At 37.7% G+C, this 21,397-nt stretch overlaps 1 protein-coding gene across 48 annotated transcripts in view; it reads right to left on the bottom strand.

Annotated features, from left to right (window-relative positions):
- The window catches only part of DLG2 (discs large MAGUK scaffold protein 2), a 1,837,299-nt gene that overhangs the window by 372,793 nt on the left and 1,443,109 nt on the right, over positions 1-21,397 (bottom strand). For all 48 annotated transcript variants that reach the window (XR_011441029.1, XR_011441028.1, XM_023646512.2 and 45 more), the window contains one exon: positions 11,490-11,558. Coding sequence is in view for 46 of the 48 variants with exons in the window: in XM_023646512.2 (XP_023502280.2) it covers positions 11,490-11,558 (69 nt within the window). In the remaining 2 variants the exon portion in view is untranslated. The remainder of the gene's footprint in view (positions 1-11,489; positions 11,559-21,397) is intronic.

The raw sequence follows: 21,397 nt of genomic DNA, 5'->3' as shown, positions 1-21,397 counted from the left end.
CAGTGTCCAGTAAATATTCATCAGATGAGACTGAAGCTGTTTCTCCTCATGTGATAGATGAGCAACCAGAAAACCTCGCTGACCACAATTTCTGTCTAGACTCATTTTTGTGAAAAATAAAAAGACAGAGAAGGACCTCCTCTGCCAAAAAGACGTGTTTGGGATGTCTTCAGCATTTCTGCTGAGGCAGGATGGTCTAACAGTGAGAGCATGGGGCTGGGAGACAGCCATCTGGGTTGCCGTCAAGGCTCCTCTCCTTCCCAGAAACATGATCTTGGAGAAGCCACTTACCTTCTGACACATTTGTCAACAGAGTAAATGATTTTTACCCACCTCCCCTTACAAAATTGTTGTTGGGACCAAATGGAATAATGTCCATGAGATGCATTTGTAAGTTGCAATGCACTGTACAAACATAAGCTTAGTACCCTCAGAGTGAACAGCAAAACAGAAGAATAAAAAAGAAGGAAAATGAACGGAGAATAAAGAGCAAAAGAAAAGGGGGAGGGGGAGGAAGTTTATGGGGAGAAGGCAGGGGAGAGGGAAAAGAGATGGAAAATAAGAGGGGCCAGGGAAACGGGTTGCGAGAGAAGCAGAAGGGTAGGAAGCAGTAGCTATAAGGTGAGATCTCAAAGTTCTGGCACACAGGCAGACAAACAAGGAAAAAAGCACATCAAACAAAAAAACCAACGGAACAGCAGAACTGCTCAGAGATTGGATTTAGAAAATCATATCTACGCAGACACCATACAGTTCTGATAAGCAAATGGAAGGCTCTGTCAGATGGCCTCTCTGGAGGAGACAGAGAGGCAACTATGAATCAGCTTCCTCATTATAAATTTCCAAATGCCAAGCTCTACTGAATTCATGTTGTTCTAGTCTGTGCTCAGCTCAGAAATACACTCAGACAGATTTGTAATCATTGCTTGTGCAACCATTGATGATGAAGCCTTCTCTTTGCCTAGTTAATGCCTGCTCATGGTTCAGAGGAGAGCTTTCCACGACCTCCCTGACCTCCCTGATGAGGCCAGGACCCCTGTTTCAGGCATGCAGGGCACCAAGGACACCTTTTCATAGCCCCTGGCACAATTTCAGATTTACATTTGTTTGTGTGATTATTTGATTAATGTCTGCTTCTTCCCACCAGACTGAGGGAAGAGTTAGTGTCTGCATGGCTCATAGTTCCCAACTGAATTTATTGATTTGTCATAAACAGACTCAAGCCAACAAGGGCAGCCTCAACACTGGAAAGATACTAGAAAAAGGACAGCATTCAAATTGGTGCAAGTATAAAGGAGAAGTTGGTGCTAGGACTACAATTAGGAGGTTTGTGGCTGATAAATCTTTCTGACAGTTTGGACGGTTAAATCCTGTCATGGAATAACGTTTCCTGTATTCATTCTTACTAGCCTAACAAACTTAGGACTGGGTGCTTTTTTAAATTCTTCCTTGGTTCCTTCAGTATATTAGCTAGTTCTTCAATGCCATCTCAATCAGCATCATGGGTGATCACACTATTAGCATTAATAGTTATGAGTATTGATTTAGAGGGGCAATTTTCTAGTTGAATATTCTGCAGCCCACTGTTCTGAGTATGTTTAATTATACAATAATGAGGAGAAAGTTTGTTAACATTTACTTTGAGTCCTTTATTAAACCAATTTATTAAAAATAAAAAGGTTTCCAAGGAAAATATGCAGGGATAAGTAATCATGTTGAGGTTAAACTATGCACAGAAAATAACAACTATTTATAGAAAAAACTCTAAGGCAAATCCCCCGTGGATTCTGTGGGATCCCTCTAAGACAAATTCCAGCTGTTTGGCACTGAGCAGCCTCCGTGTGAGGCCACTGAACAGGACAGCCCAGCAGCTCTCGATAACCAGACTCCTGACCGGTCACTTCCAGCTTTTTTCCTAGTCCTTTGGGTAAAACAGATGTCAACAGTGTGGAAATACCATTCCTCCACTTCTTCTAATTCAGCATATTTCAAGGTTAGTGGAATCGCATTAGGTGGTCATTCTACTTTTGTTAACGTTCTTATATGAAACTGGATTTTTGACAATGATTATAATAACAAAACCCCAGAAATCATATTGAGCTCCATATTGTGTTTCAGTGTTTTACTTGGGCCTCCAAATGGGCCAACTTGTAATAACAAAACACATATCATTCTGAGGAGGCAGGAGAGGGCGGTGGAGTGGAAATGTGGGTGTAAATCTCAGTTCTGCCACTCACTGGCTGTGTGACCTGAGGCAGCACCGTTAACTTCCCTAAGTCCCAGTGTCCCCATCTATAAAGTGGGACACCGCGCCCATCTCCATCAATAACCACTGTCATCAGAACCAGATGAGGTCCACATAAGGCACTTACCGCATAACAGCTACTATTAAATACGCAACATTTAATGTTGTATTTTTAGCATTTGAACATAGAAAAACACCTTTTTTGAACTTTATGTCTCTGAACTGCCTGCTTTTATGATAGAACACTCTGTTTTCTTTAATTTATGTCTTTCCTATTTGTTTTAAGGAAGTCTTTCTTTTATGGAATAATAATGATGACAGTGGTTAATGTTTATAAAAATCTTTACCTATAAAAATATAAATCTAGATTCTCAATGTCATCTTCCCAAATCTTTTTTGATATTTTACTTGAAATTCCAAATTTGGAAACTTCTGTCTTTCCCATACAAAAAATTGGATATTTTTTTTTACACAGTTGTTATTTCAACAGCAGACGGCATTAGAAATCTAGTCCCTGTGAGAGAAATAGAATCCTAAGTATTGGCAGCCCTTAAATATTCCCAACTCTCTGCAACTTCAGCATTCTTTTCAACACTGATAAATTTTTGGCAATCGTTAAACTTTGCTGTGATGACACCTTTTATATTTTTGGCTCTACACATGTAAGGAAGAAAGATTATAAGCCCTAGGAAAGGATATCGTGTCAAGTAAGGAAATGGAAAAAAGAAGTAGTAGGCCAATAGAAATGGGGCTAAGGAAACGAACTGACAGTTCAACTAGGAGCAGGGGTGGAATTTGCAGGGACCGAGGAGAAATGAAAAGCAAACACATGATGGTGAACTGGGGGAAACAGATGATCTGGGCTTATCTGCTGTTCTGATTGATTCCTAAAGAATCTCCTGAGGTTTAAGCTCTGAAGGTCCCCCTCCCCTCCAGGGACGAAAGGAGGGGTCTGTAAACTCCCTTAGTCCTTCCAAGCAGGTAGGATCCTTCACCAGGTGACCTGGCAGCAAAAGTAAGGCTGGGACTTGCACCCAGAGCTTCCTCATCCAAGAGGCTGGTTTGTCCTTATTGGACTATCAATCACAAGCAAAAATGTTTTTTTGGGAGGGCAAGGGGAAGTTTGATTCCTTTCAAGCATTTCTAAAAATCAACTAGTTATTTGTCTCCTTAATGTTCCTATATTCTCTCCAAATTAACTTTTCAGCCGGCAGGAGAGCAAAATAAAGAAGAGGGTGACAACTACAAACTATTTTATTTTATTTAAAAACGTTTTTTTTTTAGATTCTACATATAAGAGAGACCATATGATATTTGTCTTTCTCTGTCTGACTTATTTCACTTAGTATAATGCCATTGAGGTCCATCCATGTTGTCACAAATGGTAAGACTTCATTCTTTTTTATGGCTGAATAATATCCCATTGTATATGTATATCACAATTTCTTTATCTATTCCTCCATCGATGGACTCTCAGGTCGTTTCCATATCTTGGTTATTGTAAATAATACTTCAATGAACATGGGGGTGCGTGTATCTTTTTGAATTAATTTTTTTGTTTTCTTTGGATAAATATCCAGAAGTGGAATTGATAGATCATATGGTAGTTCTATTTTCAATTTTTTGAAGAGCCTCCATACTGTTTTCCATAGTGATTGCACCAATTTACATTCCCATCAACAGTACACAAAGGTTCCCTTTTCTCCACGTCCTCTCCAACAGTTGTTATCTCTAATCTTTTGATAATAGCCATTCTAACAGGTATGAGGTGATCTCTTATTGTGGTTTGACTTGCATTTACATGATGATTAATGATGTAAATGTTGATAATGATGTGTGGAATTTTAATACATTCTAAAGATATACAAAAATTTTCTCTACTTAATCCAATTTGCCCTTCTGTTTTGGTGAGGTCACTTCCATTTTTACAGTAAATGAAGGCTCATATTTTTCACCAGACTTGAACCTAGGATCTAGGTGTCCTGATTCTCAGGCCAATAATACTTCTACTTCCTACAGTGACCCTATATTGTGGAATAAAACATCTGGGTGCTTAGACTAAGAAGACCAAGTATTTCAAATCAGCATCACCCTGGGAAATCTGAAGCATATTAGCTATAAAAAGCTTCTCCCACCAAGGCAAAAGGAGTTGGGTAGAGAACAAAGGAGCAAATGATGGCAGTTAAGGTCCTGTTCCCATAGTGTTCCTTAGAAAGGACACCTGTTCAGGCCCAACATGGAAACACCAGAGGCTCCCTGGCTCAGTGGTGCCATGGTCTCAAGAGCCTGGAGCAGTCTCAGAGTGTGCAAAGAGGGTCTCTTGTGCCAAACAGAAGTACACAGATATCCCTACTGAGATAGGCCTGTTAGACTGAGCAAGAATGGCAATGATTTCATCACAGACCAGTTCACTTGAAAGGATGGGTTCCCTTAGACATATTTGTTCACAGGCAAGTACACTTATTGGTTCCCCTTTGCATACTCACAGATTTCTGGATTTGGGAGAGATTTTTGTTTGGGGTCAATTAGACAAATCATGTGCTCCATAAATATTTCCTTCTATAATATCCCTAAGATGGCCATATGGTTTCTTCTTAAATTCTGCTCATAGAGGGTGGTCAACACCTTTCACAGTAACTATTTTATTGATGTGAAAATGCTAGTCATTAGAAAATTCTGTCTTTATGTTGATGCTAAAATGATATTCTAAGCTAAGATAAAAAGAAGCGCACGCTCTCTACTGGATGAAAGAAAGCTATTTGAGAAGCTGAAGGTATTTAGTCTTTGCAGTCTTAGCAAAGTACTTTTAGGTTTTTGCACATGGTCTTCTGTCTTTTTTTTAACCTCTGTTTAGTTCCAAATACATTCCTCAAAATTTAATTTATGTCACCTCCCCTGAGAATCATTCCTGGCTTCCCAGAGGCAATCACTTTTAATCATTCCAGTTTTAATACTAGAGGCTACCTCCATATTGCTAAAATATCCTTATACTACAGTATTTCTTTAAATTCTGTTTTGTTCCCAGAATTACCTCAGTTTCCTTGAGTATAATTTTCTCTCTGTATGTGTGTTTTAATCTTGTTTCTGTCATTTGGCGGTTTTGCTAAAATATTTGATAACTCGCGGCTGTCTATTCATAGTTAAGAATGAGGTAGTGGAAAGGCCCCAGGGAATGTTGTACACAAGGGCAAGGCTTTTTTTGAAAGGCTTTAGGTTAGGTGAGCAAACCTGAAACTGTCCTAGTGACTGGCACATTGTGCAGGGCTTTGCTGTGGGGGCAACACTCAAACTAGCTCATCTAGTTCCTCCAAAGAATAATTCTATTTCCTTAGAGAAGAACTTTCATTTTCTGACTGGTGGTAAGCACTTGCCTGTCAGCTGTTCTGTACGCAGGAGTGTGCATGCTGAGTGGGGGCATCTTCAACCCTCTTCTCAGACTCTGCTCTCAATCCCATCTGTTGTCGCTATTCTGAAGTCTCTGAGTTTCCTGGGTCTGTTAGGCAGATCTGCTCCCTCCTGAGCTGTAGGCTCCTCATACAATGCTGCTGCACTGTGGTAGGCCTTTTTGTGGGTGGCATCCTTGGAAATACTACTCTAGGAGACGACATTCACATAGAATATGATGTGCAAGGTGGCCCTGGAGTCGTACAGCACATGGTCCTTCCTCTAGAGGGGATCTAAGGTCGGGACCACTTTGTTCTGTTTCATCAATCAATAGCCTTCCATCTGCTTTCCATCATCCAGAAGAGTGATGAAATATTTTGGCCTCTGATGTCCCCTTTCATTTCTTTTACTGTTATGGGACTGTCCCTTTTTTATCCCATTAGCTTCTTTTTAACAGGGTCTCAGGAAGAAGAGGACATTAAGGTGTGGGATGAGTCTGTCAATTTGAGCCTGAAGCAAGGAGCTCACACTGTTAATGGGGATGTTATTCTGCCTTGTTATGTCTGGCATAGTTATAGATGATTCAGGTATCAATTTAAAAAACAGCAGTAACTCTAGGCAGAGCCTCAATTAGAGAATTTTGTTGCCTCTATGGATCAAATTAACTGGAAATCTGAAATATCTCTACTTATTTTGTGTCAAGTAAATAGCAACTTAGGTGAAAAAATATATAAACATATGGCCTTTTAAACTGCATTCATTTTTAAAATATGTAGTCGCTTTTCATGAAAGCATTAGGAAGGAGAGTTTTGAAATTAAAAAATTCCAATTTCAGCTGATTGCCTACACTCAGTGGTATAACACCTTAATGAGAAACCTGCCAAAGACCCATTGGCCTATGCAAATTGAAAAATAACTTTCCCACTATGCATTTAGTGGCAATGATTGTACGCCGCATTATCGGTCTATTGGGCATGTATAATATAAACTTTAGTGTTCTGGGCTTTGTAGAGAATTACTGAAGTATCCCCTTCTAAATATTCTGGCAATGTAAAATTATTTTTACCTCAAGTATTTTATTTTATGTCCGGAAATGTTTTACATGAATAAATACATATATATGTATTCAAGAGCAAGTGTTCAAAGTGGGTTTTCAAATTAATCTATGCTATAAAAGTTTTGTTTGTTTTCTCAGAAAGATTGGACTAAGTATATATTTGACTTGTACCAAGAATCTAATAGGCACCTGCTACTTTTGTAAAAAGTTGGCGAGTCTTATGCTATCCTCCTCTTTGGCTGATGAGAAAATCCATACTTAGAGAGGTGAAGGGTCTGTTTAAGATCAACAACAACAGATGGCAGAGATCAGGATTCAAAACCAATTCTTTGACTCCAGAGTCAGTCTTCTTCCACAATTGCAGAAAACAGAATATTTTCCATAGTGCATTATTCACTAGATATGAAGCAAACTGCTTTATACTGGTTGGAACAGTGGAACATACCTGAGAAAATATCATTTTTTGTTTTTTAGAAAAGGAGTCATTCTTGTGTTAGGAAGTCAGGGTAAAGCCCTCACATTTTTGGCTTCATCTTATTACAGAAATAGAACTAGTGATTGCGTTTATCACAGTTCATTTCACTCAAGTGGGAAACAGTGCCAATAAGATTTTGTTAATAAGAAGAAAGAAAAGGTTTGGAAACAGCTTTTGAAGGACATGCTATTAGTTAGCAGTGCTGAAGGAAGTCTTTTTTGTATTAATGACCAAAATGTGGAGTGACAGCCACAGTGCCCCTTGCCAAGGGAGGGCCTCACAATGAAGCAGGAAGGGGACGTAAAGACAACTGGTAAACTCAGCCCCTACACCCTCACCTCTACCACAAACAACCCCTCCGCCACTTAGCATGCACGGAGACCTCTGGAGCCATCCCAAACAGCAGGTTATTAACTCTGTTTAAGGATTTCTAGGATTAGAGTCAGTTCTAGTTCTTTAACATTGTTTACTCTAAGAAATTCTTCACTATGTCTAACTCAACCTGAATGTGGTTTATGAACGGTGTGACTAGTGCTCTTTGGCTCAATAAAGCCTTTTCATACCACATTATACGGGATGGAGTTTTACAGTGGAGTCAAATTTGATTTCAAACCCAGGCTGTGCTACGTTCTAGGTAAGTATCCTTGGGAAAATTACTTATCCTCTCTGAGAATCAAAGTTTAGAAAAAAAGATGCCTATTTGATCAGACTATTTGGGAAATAAAATCACATAGGAGATAGGTAGATGAATATAGAGATAGACAGATAAATAGGTAGGTAGGTAGGTAGATAGATAGATAGAGATAGCCTTGTACCTAATAGGCACTCAATAACTGTTAGTTCTTTTATCTTCCTTTGGGGGAATATCCACGAATTTGTACTTTTTTATTCCCAACGAGTTGCATATTTTGAATATAATCTCATTAAGCACCTGAGGAAGCTCCCTTCTTCAAACCATAGAATCCCAACCCTGTCAGTATTTTCTTGATAGAACGCTGTTCCATCCCTTTGTTAACTCTGGATGTCCTTTCCTTGGTTCTTTCTACATATCCTATTTAAAGTGCAGCATTCAAAACTGATCACAGACCTTTGGAGCATGTGGCCAGCAACTGAGTTCTGTGGAAGAGTTTTTCTAAACTATGGCACTTTCCAAAAAGAGGAAATTGAGGGGGTGGGATGGAGGGTGCAGACACAAGTCTGCACAGACTTGTACTGCAGTTGCTGTCGGTGAACACGCTCAAGTCCAACTGGAGAAAAGTTCACAGGCTGGGGAGATGATTTCCTCTTGTGTGTTCAAGTGGTCCCTTTGTCTTAAACTTTCTAAGACACACATACCAGAAATGTAAGAGCATTTCTTATTCTCATCCTAAATTCTTTCTTTTGGAGCTGAGGATAAACCGATATATAGAAAAGACTTAGGTTATTCTTTACTGTGTTTAATAAGCATTGAAGTATAATCTTAGTAATTAAAATATTTTTAATATAAATATTAACTAAGAATGAAACAGAGTCAAATAATTATTTAGATCGCTTCCACAAATGATTATACCTGTGTATATAGAAGTATGCCTCTCCAGTATAGCAAAGACACCAGTTCTTGACTGTTTTAACAAATCCTTATTCAATATAAACAAGAAACTCTCCTGCCTGATAAGTATATATTACGTATAACGACAGCAGCAGCAAACTACACAGCAAACACATATATAATGCCAGTACTATTCTAAAAAATAATGTATATAATTTGAATTCTTGAGAAAACCCTGTAAGGAAATACTATTAGTAGCTTCATTTTACAAATGAAGAAACTGAGGCACCAAGTAACCTACTGTCACAGAAAGTAAGTTCCTGAGCTTGGATTTAAGTGCAAGGAGTCTAGCTACGATCCATGACCTGGACCACCTTATGTATTATTACAGAACCAAATGCTGTGAGGATCGATTGAGAACTTATTGTGTCCTTTTTTTTTTAATGCAATAGAACAAATGTTCCAGTGGAGACAGTGTTCTGTTGAGAAAAATGTGACTTAATTCTCCAGAATTAAGTTCATATTTAGCCTACCACTCTTGTGTCTCTGAGCATTTTTTGTTTCGTTTTTTGTTTTCTTGTTTGCTAGGGGAACTAAAGTGGTATGATGTTGTTTACCATCAAAAGACAGAAGAGGAAGGCTGCGAGAAGGAACACTGGGTGCAGTGCTCACGGAGAGGCCACATTCCCTTCACTCACCTTCCCATGGGTTTGGGGACATTCAATGGGTTTCCTTAGCTGAAGGCAAGAAGGGCTATTCTATGAAAAGTGTTTATAAAATGTATTATGTTCCAGGAAGGAAAGACTAACATCTCCCTCCCAGGTGAATGACCACCCAGCCATGGAGTTTGCTGACCTGCCCTGCTGCTACAGAGGTTGGAAAAGAACCCTGGGGAGAGGAGATGACAAGGTCAGTCAGGGAGAGAGGAGGTCAGGACTACTCCTGGTAAGTCGCACCTGAGGGATAGAAAAGATGGATGCTGCTCACGCCTGCCCAAGCCTCATATTTGAAGGTGCTGAGGAACATGAGAAATGGGGACTACGGGCCAGTGAGGGATTGCTGCAGCTCGGACAGAGTGGTGAGTGCACGAGCAGGCTACACTGTGCTGCTTCTAGGGGTCTTGTGGAAGAGATAACTGAGTTTCCCAGGGGACCACTTGGCCAGAGAAGCTGATTGAGTCTCCGCATTGGTGCGTGTTTGATTCTCCACCCATCTGGGTGATAAAAGAAAGAGATAACAATGAGGCCAGAGTCATCATGACGGTTACCACAACTCCCTCAGGCTGAACTATGGCAGAAATAAAAAACTGCATTTTAACCCTGACTGTCACTAGGTGGCTGGAGAACAAGGCAGTAGTCTTTCCCTGCAGTTGGAACATTTAGAAAGCCCAGGGCAGAAAATACACTGTAGCTGGAAAGGGCGACAATTGGAACTGAACTCAACCTTAACCTTGCACACACTGTACTTTTTGCCTTTAAAAAACAGCTACCCCAAGACCGAGGGGGGCTCACCTATCAACTTGTGGGTTGAGGTGTACTTCCCTGGTTTGCAAACCTTTTAATAAAGCTTTTCTTTTCTTTAAAATTTATCTTTGCTTTATAAAGTTGCTCTTTTCAGTTAACATAGGCTACATGACCAGAGAGAAACTACACAAAGGGGCAGCCCCAGCAGAATGGTGAGGAAATGCCATTTCCCGTTTCCGTTTTTTTTTTTTGTTTTTTTGCCCCAACACTACCGGAGAAGAAATCTAAAAGAAAGGAAGATCTAGAGGGTGGTATGAGAGAGAGAGCAGACCACAACTCTATCAACTCCAGGATACTTTGGTGGAACCCAAGTCTTAGTTATGTTGGAAGGAGGGCTTGAGGTCTAAATAAAACATAAGATTTTAAAATGTAAAGGGCTAATAAATAATAAAGTTAGAGATTTGAATTGAAATGCCATTAAAGAAGCCTACTTGTCATTGGAAAATAGGGTTGAACAAAGCACAGTTTGTAACAAATATTGGGAAAATAAAATGATTTAATTTTTATACATCAATCATTTAAATGTTAATTAAACCAGCTGCAATTATAAGGCAAGTGGAGGGAAATATTGGTTCCTTCCCCCCAGCCCCTCCAGCTTTTATCTGATTGGGGAATTTAGAAATACAAAATAGTAAGTTCGCTACATGTAAGCCCGCCCAGCCAACATGGCCATTCTCATCTCCTGTCCCACCACCTCACACACCCTATGCCACAGCGCCGAGTCGCTCAGTAGCCTTTGACACATCATACTTTCCCATGTGCTCATACTTATGCACATGCTCTTTCTTCTGCTCAGTGTACCCTTCCTTCCAAAGTCTATCAAGCAAATATCCACAGATGCTTCAATTCTCAGCTCAAGAGTTATATCTTTTGTGAAACCATCCTGACCTATTCCCCTCTCCCTCTCTAATGCCATTCTTAGCTAGATACCCTTTATAGGTCATCCATTAACCCTTATATGGATCTCCTTTGTGATGCTTACACTCTATACAAATGTGTGTTTGTATTTCTGTCACTCCCACTAGACAATGAGCCCTCTGAAGGGTAAGAAGAGATCTTATTTGATTTGTTAAATCTAGTAGTAGCGTGGTGCTTTGCACATAACATAAGCTTCATAGATATTTGCTGAGAGAAAGAATGGAAGGAAGGAAGGAAAGGAGGAAGGAAGAAGGGAGGGAAGGAGGGAGAGAAGAAAAGACAGGAGGAATTTCTCAGTGCTCAAAGTGATGAGGCTACACAGGTTAGTTTAAGAGAAGCCTCCGTATTCTTCTTCTTACCCTTCCAGGGAGATGGCCCGCTGGAGAGTCACTGAAGGCTGGCGGGTTGCAGTGCTGTGTTGGGAATGACTGCAAGAAAAGACAGAAAAAACAAAAACAGACCGTTTATTTAAAATGTCTTCGCACATTCTAATCAGTCCTACTGTCAAGAAAAGAACGAATCTTGAAAGAAATACAGTAGAGATTAAATTATTGCTCTTGGGTCATAAGTAGAATAATTCATCAAAATACAGTACTCTGCCAGATAGGGGCTTAATAGTTCCTTATAATTTGATTTCAACATGTATTATTCAAGAGTAAGCTTTAAATGACAGGTAGACGCGAAAAAAACAAACATATTTTGAAAAGGGAAATTTTTTCCCCTTGGAATAAGACAACATAGAGCATAAAAACATAAATTTCATTATGATGCATTTTTCTTTTAATGCAGAACACCTTTTCTAACAAAATTCTTAAAAGCACAAATTTGCAAATTGCAGTAGCATTTGTTTGTATAAATTTATTCATTAGTTTAAATTTGCAACAGATACTTGTAAAATGAATCAATAATAATTCTGTTATTGGATGAAAACAAAAACTTGAATAATGGGACTTCTAGTTGCATGTCAACCTTAGAATTTAATGTAATTGCATATTTTGTTTTGGTTGTATGGTAAGATAAAACTGATTTTATAGAGAAGTAGTTGCACTAAAAATTATAATACCTAACATTCATTGAGCACTTATGTTGCCTGAGCCACTTTTCTAAGTTTATAAGTTTATATCTTTTATTTCTCATAACCCTATGAGCTAAGTACTGTCCCATTTAACAGATGAGGAAATTAAGGTACAGGGAGGTTTAGAAACTTTCTTGAAGTCATGTGGTAAATACCTGTGCTTGAAATGTAAGGGAAAAATTCAGGATATGCAGTCATATATGTTCTGTGCGTATATAAAACCATATGTAACACATGTGGACACAGAGACTAGTGCAGAGTGGAAAGTACATATGCTCGGCAACAAGACAGGCTTTAGTTTTAATTCTGGCTCTGTATTTGCAAGCTGTTGATTTCTGACCAGTTATTTAAGTTCTCTGTGTTTTGTTTTCTTATATATAAAATGGGGATATTCATGCCTACTTTATAAGACAGCTGCAAGAATGAAATTAGATAGTTCTGTAAAGTCTGGGACAAGGTAATACTTTGCTCTCTCTCTTCCTTTGCATCTAAACTGTCTGACTCTAGAGCCATTATTCTTAACCATCATACTGTATTACCTCCCAAATGGTAATAAGTTTTCGGATTTATAAGAATTTGCCTTACAATCTCAGAAGACTCTTCAATTAGAAAAAGATAGAGGGCGACCGTTTCATCTGAGATAAGCACATGACAATCCAGCAGCAAAAAGTAATGTACAATAAAATGTACAATAAAACATATTTCAAAGCGTAATTTTAGTTTGTAGCGTTAGTTTAATATTTCAGTTACAATATTAGTTACATATACATGTAGCAGATGAAGGCGTGTATGTACAAATATACGTGTAAGGAGAAACCCAAGTCCAATGTTTGCAGACTATTAGGCACCTTCACGCAGCCCTGTGATTTCTCAGCACGTTCTCTGAAAACACTGACATTGCCACAGACGGCCACTCTGCACGCTGCAGATTTTCATTCAGAACCTTGGTTATTATTGGGTGATAAGAAGTGTCTCCCCATGAATAGCATTTAGTTGTGACATAGGTGACATTTATCTGAGGTTGAGGGAGCAGAGTTTGAGGACTGTAGCTAAAGCCTAGAGAATGATCTTCGAGTTAAGGATTGTGTCCTTTGTTTCCTGGCATCCTTCACGGTGCCAAGCACCACATGTGTTCATTGAACATGTTTGGATCGACCAGTTGAAAAGCAGCATAGCATTCAGGAGCCAGCCCATAGCCAGATTGCCTGAGTTCAATCCCAGCTCCACCACATATACCAATGTGACCTTGTGCAAATTACTTAAAGCTCTCCGTATGTCAGTTTCTCATCTGTAAGACTGGGATATAATACTACCTGCCTCATGGGGTTGTTGTAAGGATTCAAGGAACACAGTGTTTAGAACAGTATCTGTTACATGATAAAAGCTACATAAGTGTGTGTTAAATAAATAAAATAATATGATATAGCAGAGTGTGGACTTTGAGATGTTTGGTACTAAATAAAAATAATTATTTAGATCATTTCAGTTAGCCATATAGTCAACCCCACAAGGCATATATTTCTGGATATAACTTTGGTGCTAGATATTAAATTCAAATATATTTTCTGTTGCAAAAACATTATAAAAGTAATAGAAGTCAAAATAAGAAAAAGTAAAACAAAATTCACCTATAATTCCATTACTTTGTCTCAGACTTTACAGAATTATCTAATTTAATTCTTGTAGCTGTCCTGTAAGGTAGGTATGAGTATCCCCATTTTATATATAAGAAAACAAAACACATGGAACTTAAATAACTTAGCAGAAATCAACTGCTTGCAAATATGGAGCCAGGATTAAAACTGAAGCCTGTCTCGTTGCCAAGTGTGTGCACTTTTCATTCTATGCTACTGACTGTGTACGTCCACATGTGTTTCACATAGTTTTATATATAGAGAGAACATATATAACTTTATGTCCTGCATTTTTTCTCTTAGATTATAATTTAAGCATTTCTGATAAGGTCTCCATAATTATTATTTTGGTGTTATATAATGTTACTTCCTCTGAAGATATAACTTATTTAACCATGCTTTTATATTTGTATATTTGGGTTATTTCTATTATTTTAATATTATAAACAATGCTGCAATGAATATATTGATATCAATTACTTTTTCTTATTTGACAATTTCCTTGAATGTATTTCCTTAAATGTAAACATTTATTAGGTTCTTAATTTATATTATTACTTTTCAGTAGCTTTGTACCATTTTATTGCCTTTAAATATGTATACATATATATATATACATATATACCAGTTTCACCACAATTCTACAAGCACTGACAGTATAATTTTTAAAAATTTGGTAATTTAACAGGTGCTTCAGATTTATGTGTATTGCTTTGTTCATTAGTGAGAATGATCCTTTTTTGTATATGCTAATTTGCTAATTGTATTTCCTTTGTTTAAACTGTTTAATCCTTTCCTTTACTATTTATCTTCCACTGGTCTAGAAAGTACCCACAGTTCTTCTTGGGTAAAGATCAATGATGCTTACTAACCAAGATTAATGAGTAACTGGAATCCCTGGTAGCTTCCTCACCATTAGCCTGGCCCACATAATTAAAACAAAGAAATATTCAGTAATCTCATTTTACTTATCACTACCTTAAACCACTTTATTATTCTGTCCTAAATTATTCCAATAATGTCCCTCTTAAAGTTTTAGTGACACAAATTAAATGCAAAAGTTTCCATAAAGTGCTCACAGAATTTGACTCCTTTTATATTATACATGCAAAGTCAGCCAGTTTCTCCTAGCATGTAAATTTGGAACAAATACAGCCTTTTATAATATGTAATTACTCTTTTACTCCACTAAGATAAATATGGCAAATTATCTGAAGGTCAAGACCTACAGACGCAAGGGAATTTTTGTTGTTCCCTGACAGTAACATTCAAGCCATACTTGCAAGGGGAATCGTTGCATTGGGTATTAGGAGGTACCTGATGATGATAATAACTACTATTCTAAAAAACACCAAATATCTTCCCCTTGGAAGGTTCCATCCTTTCCATATTATTGCCTACATAGACAGTGCACTGTTAGTTCTACAATGACTAAGAAACTATAAGTGACCACCGTCTGGCTCTTTCACCTGCTTAGGCAGAGAGGCCAGTCATATGGAATTCTGAGAACTGCAGTGGAAAGAACCAAGGGAGGAAAGCACAGCTAACACTTAAATCTTGCAACATTGGAGAGCTAAGTGCTTGGAAGGTTTTTTGTCTTAAAAAAAAAAAAAAAAATCTAGCTACAAATGGCCATCACCCTCCTTGTATCTATCATTTTTCTAGACTGTCAAACATCTCTTCTGTGAAGCATTCTATGGTATGCCTCCTCACCTCCCCAGCACAGCTGACACACCGCTTTGTGTCTCATCCCATCTTTTCCACACATGCATAGTAGCACCCAGGCCTGAGAATTACCACCATTTATTTACATGCCTATTTTTCCTAATAAGTCATGTGGTCTTACAGAGCAAGGAGTAGGCTTATCCATCTGGACATTCTCAGCCCAGGGCTGGCCCGTAGAAGATGCTTCATAAATGTCTTTGAATGATGAATACCATGGATCGAGTTCCATCTATTTTATAAGGCCACATCTCAAATTTTGTAACAACATTGAGAACTATCACTTATGCCTATTTTTGAGGGAAATTAAATTAAGGCTCAAGTCTCACAGCTAGTAGGTAGCAAGACTAGAACCCACGTCTGCAGGCTGCAAAGTACTTGCCCCTCTGAGACAAACCATTTTGCCTTACTCAAAGAGGAAATCCAAGTTCTGTGATTAGTTCACACACAGGACTCAACACATTTTATTAGGAAATGCTAAACTCTCACTGAAGATCATTGACAGTTTTGGTGTGGTTTTTTTGCATAAAATACCATCCATTATTGTCACCACATGTGTCTCACTTGATTGTCAGTGGCTTTTGAAGGCCATCTCTTTACGAAGATCATTTGATAGAAGGACTTCTCTGTCCTATCTACACATGTAGAAATCTTCTGGACATTTCTGAGAATTTAGATGACAATGAATGGTTGATGAGTAGGGTGAGAATGAGGAAGGCTTAGCATCACGTCACAGCACTGATGCTGGGGAAGAAGTCCCTGTAACCTGGTTGAAAACCTGTGGCACTAACTCTGTACTTAGGTAGCTTGGCTGAGGTGTCAGATTAGGCAACTGTGGAAGTAAAGCTTACCAGAACTTTTTAAGACTCAGAGAGAGGTAGCAGCCCTATTGCCTTTCTAAATCATGCTGTCACCGAATAAAATTAAGCCAGAGAACAGTAGAGTCTCCTTTCCAAGAACTCTCTGATTTTCCAAGTGAAAGACTCCCTAGATGTTGCCTAAGAAAACGGCATTTAAATGATGCTGAAAGATGCATTCCTATTGCTGCAATAAATTAAAATTTTTTTGAGCATATGAATTGAAACTGTTTTATTACTCATGGAACACAAAGGACCTAGCTGGTGGTGATAAATGGCTTTTTAATTTTCTCCTTCTCTGAAGCAATGAGAGGCAGGATAACTGGACTTTCAAAAATGTTGTAATATTAAAACTATGTTATTTTATGGAGGGAACAAAAAGTTTTTTGTGTTTTTTATTAACTGATAACAATAAATTTATTTGATGTGCCTTATAACGTGCCATCCATCACTAAAATACTTCTTGACGTGTTGTCAATATTCTGTTTTGTTCTTCACTCACGTTTCTGAAGAACTTGCATCTCTCCTTGTCATATTTAACTCTTCACCTTTCTCTTGAATATCTGTATCTATTATTTATCTGATCTCTCTTAATATTTATTTTCTTCTCTTTTTCTGTCTACTTTTCCCCTCTTCATGTACATGCACTAAGTTGCCACTCTTAAAAAAAAGAATATGTCTTCTTGGATATCCAACCAGGACCTCAAATGCAACATAATCAAAATACTATCACCTTCCATGAAGCTAGATATTCCGCCTGCTGTTTCACTGATAATTAACATGAATTGTCTTGTATAATTATTTATATCTTCTGGTTACATTTAACAAATGTTAATTGGGCACTTAATATGTACCAGGGATTGTGTTAGGTGCTTGGAATGATTCTTTGATTCCTTAATAGTATAGTACTCAATAAATACCTGATAGTAAAGAAGATGGTGAAAGTAAATAAGCCATTTGGCTCCTTTTCATATAGATAACATTTTTCAATAAATCTTTAGATATACTTGATAGGCAAACAATCTAAGCTGGGTCTGGAGGGATGTATAATTATTTTAAATGGTGGAGAAGGGAAAGAAGACTTTCTGAGAAGCTAGAAGAGTATGATCAAGGTCATGGAGAGTCGAAAGTATGTGTTGTGCTCTAGAGTGATTTAGCTTGGCCAGAGCAGAGTAGCCAGGGATGAAGTCAGGAAGCCGACTAGGGGTGAATCATGAGGGGCAATGAATACTCTGCCAAGAGGTCTTGACTTTATCCTGCTGACAGGGATGAGCTCTCTAAGGTTGTTAAGTGTGTCTGTGTGTGTGTGGTGGGGAGGAGTCAAGATGGTAATATCTATAATTCAGAAGGGTAAACTTGAAAATACTCTGAACAATGGAAGGAAGAGGAGGACATGCAGGCAGGGAGACTAATGAGAAACCATCATGATGGAGAAAATTAATAAATGCCTAAACTTGGATAATGGTAGTAAGAATTAAAAGAGGATACATTTAAGACATTTGGAGGTAAAAATATCTAGGAATAATTTAAAAGGAGTTAGAGAGAGGGCGCTTGGATCTCCAGAATTGATTCCAGTGATCTGAATGGGTGGGCATTTCTTCTGAAAGTTAAAATCTCCTAGAAAAAATGGACCTGCTCTTTCTGGATTATAGGAGTAGTTGTGCTCTCTTCTAGAACTTCCAAAAAAACTCTCAAAAGTAGATAGACTTTTGTGTTAGAAGTGGGCTGGTTGTGAGGAAGATTGACTTGAGAGTTATTTTATTGCGTGAAAGGATGATGGCATTATTAACAAAACCAAAAAGTGCATGTGTGGATAGGAAAATATAATTGAGTTTAGTTTTGTACAAGATTAGCTTGATGTGCCTGTTACACATGTGGGGAACATGATGTAGAGTGAAACAGCTATAATTATTGAAAAGTTCTTCCTTCTCTTGGTGTAACACCCATCTGTCCATAGTAGTCAATGAATGACTGAGATATTCCTTGCATCTTCTACTTCAAATAAACATTCCTAACACTTTTGGTTCTTTCTTTATGAGATGGTTTCAAGATTTCTAGCTATCTTTCTGTGTACTCTTAAATTTTTCTCCTGATTTTTGCTTAAATTGCAGAACCTGTAAATGAATTCAGAGTTGCAGATGTGTTCAGACCAGGGCTGAGTGCAATGAGATGCTGACTTTCCTCCATCTGGATTCCATACTCCTGCCAGAGCAGCCCAAGATAACATGGGCTTTTAAATTTGCTGAATTGTATTGTTAAGTTTAGGGTCAACCTAACCTCACATATTTTTAATATCAGATGACTCAAAATCAAATCTCTCATGTACTTGTGCATTGAGTTTTTAGAAACTTAATATAGTTATTAATATTCCACACCTGTCAAATTTAATGGTATTTATTTCGATGTAGTTTTATAGTTTGTTAAGCTAACATTAGATCATCAATTCAACTCCATAAATACATACTGAGCATCTAAGATGTGTTAGCCATTATAGAACTTCACTCTTTCATCTAGTTTTGTATCATGTTCAAACATGATAAGATGCCTTTTACATTTTCATGCAAGTTATTAATTACAATAAGAGACGAGGAACATGCAATATAGCAAATCATCATAGATCTTCCTCCAGTTCAATAGTTAGTTCACAAGTTTCACTGCTGAACTCTGTCAATCAGCATCTTTTTATAGATTAACTAAACCTCTCTACCTCCTCAATGACGAGCTGACCAATGCCCATAGCAAGTGGAATGCTCATGGACCATCCCCTCCATGTGACTTGTATGTTTACTAAGAATCAGTTGTAATTGTTCTCAAATCTGTTTTTCCTATCACACTCATTTTTATAATTTAATTAATTTAATTTAATTTGTTATTTAATTAATTTAATTAAATGATACAAAAATGAAATATGAGTGTGCAAAAAAGAGTTATTTCTATCAAGAGTAAGTTTACTGATCTAGAAAGACTTAATAATTGTATGTAGTTAAAAACATTGCCAAATTAGGTATGAGAGAGACAACTGTAAAAGTCAGAAAATAATTATAAAATGAGAAATTTTCACTTATATTACTTTTGATTCTCATCCTAATTTAAAGAAATCCAAACTAGAAGCATGGATGATGGATTAAGAGTGTGCTTTATGCAAGAAAAATGAAGTAGAACTTCATAAAAATGAGCCCCAGGTTTCCAGTCTTTTGAGTCAATTTGGTGTACCAAATATTTTAAAGCAATTAAGAGACAGTTTAGATGTTGGAAAATAACATCACAAAAACTGTGGCCAGAGGTTGACAATGCTAGCGAAAATCTTGACCCTCATGTATAAAAAAATGATGAAGAACAGAATTTACTAACTGATCTCAGACAAATTAAAAGTTCTGATGATTTATAGAAAGATAATATGTAACATTGGACTAACGATGATAATTTGTTGAAAACTGAAATTGTGGACAATGAAGAAATGATGCATTCTGGGACAAACAGATGGCTCTAAAAACAAAGAAAAATATTGGATTAAATACAGGGCCCCCAATTTTTCATGCCATAGCCAAAGATGCTAGAAATGTAGTTTTACTTCATGTTGAACAGCTTTAATCAACAGTCAGTAATAACATGGTGACTCAAAAAAAATTGGCGGGGCTTTATTGGGAGAAATCTCATTTCTTCTTTCAAATACCACTAAACCACTGATTTTCTTATGCCACCATACAGTTACATTTTCAAAAGATAAGGTGAAATAATTAAGGCATGGAAGTAAGTGTCTTTTTTTCCCTAAATGGTGACTGTTGTGTCCAATCTTTTGACTAACAAATCAATAAGTAGTTCTGGTTGTGTGGGTTATGAGACATTCTATAGTCTGAACGTCTCATAGGATTATCACCCAGATATTAGTCACCTCCTTATCCTTAGAGGATCTCGTAGGATACCTTGGAGTCTTTTAAGGAGGAGACCTAGAGAGATTACACTGCGTGGCCAGAACGTGGTTTTGGTGAGATCAGAACACAGATCCAACTCCCAGCCCACGGTTTCCTCTGTGCTTTGCCATTGTGACTTCTTTATATTCTTCTCTGTGACAACAGTTCAATGACAAACATGGTAGCAAAAACACTGGCTATTCTAAAAATCCTGCTTACGACTGTTAAGTAGTTGGAAAACTAGGAAGGTACACTTGAAATGCTGATCTAATCTTCACGACAAATTCTTTGCTTAAAGCAATAGTGAGAAATCCCAGTATTTTGCCCTCTGGACTGAACAAAATGGTATATGGCTGGTCTCAAAGTCTGAAACATCAGGAGCAAAATGTAGTGTTTTAATACAGCAGATATATTCCTGCTTTTATTCATTATGTTTTTGGATGGCCGACTGTACATCATTCTTCTTGCTTTTGTAGTATACAAGCTGCATCTCAGGAAGCAATGTATGAATATGTATCAAAAAGCTCCTTTCCACACAGACTGTTCTTCAAAAGGAAAGTGCAAGATTGAATTTATAAGAGCTTAAATCAAGTGTCAGCTAGTGCTGTGAATGCAGCCACTTCAAAAAGGAAAACATTTTGGTTAGGAATTTTACAAAAAATATACATAAGCACTATACAATGCACCAACAATTAGAGAATTTGGAATGGGGAGATTTTTGTATACTAGTTGGGATTTTTTGCATTTAATTGGTATGGTCCTGGATATCCCTTCATTTTACACAGGAAACAAGTTTATCAGGATAACACACTTATTCTTAGACATCTGGGAAGGAGCTGTGTTGAAAAAAGAGCAGGAGTCTAAGGTCAGAAACACGGGTTTTCCTACCCTGCTCCTAAGGAGAGCTCAATGGCCTTAGACAGGGCAACTCACTTGATTTGTTTTGATTTGTCCTTAAGTTTGAATAGGAAACAATTGTTCCTGCCCTCCCATCTACTTTACTGGGTGTCAATGGGAAACAGTACTGTCATGGGGAAGGAACATAGGCTTGGGAGTTGATGGCCTTGG

Source organism: Equus caballus, chromosome 7 (assembly GCF_041296265.1).
Source record: "Equus caballus isolate H_3958 breed thoroughbred chromosome 7, TB-T2T, whole genome shotgun sequence".
Lineage (NCBI taxonomy): Eukaryota > Metazoa > Chordata > Mammalia > Perissodactyla > Equidae > Equus > Equus caballus.
The sequence above is the reverse complement of the archived record's forward strand: the minus strand, read 5'-3'. Positions and strand labels throughout refer to the sequence as shown.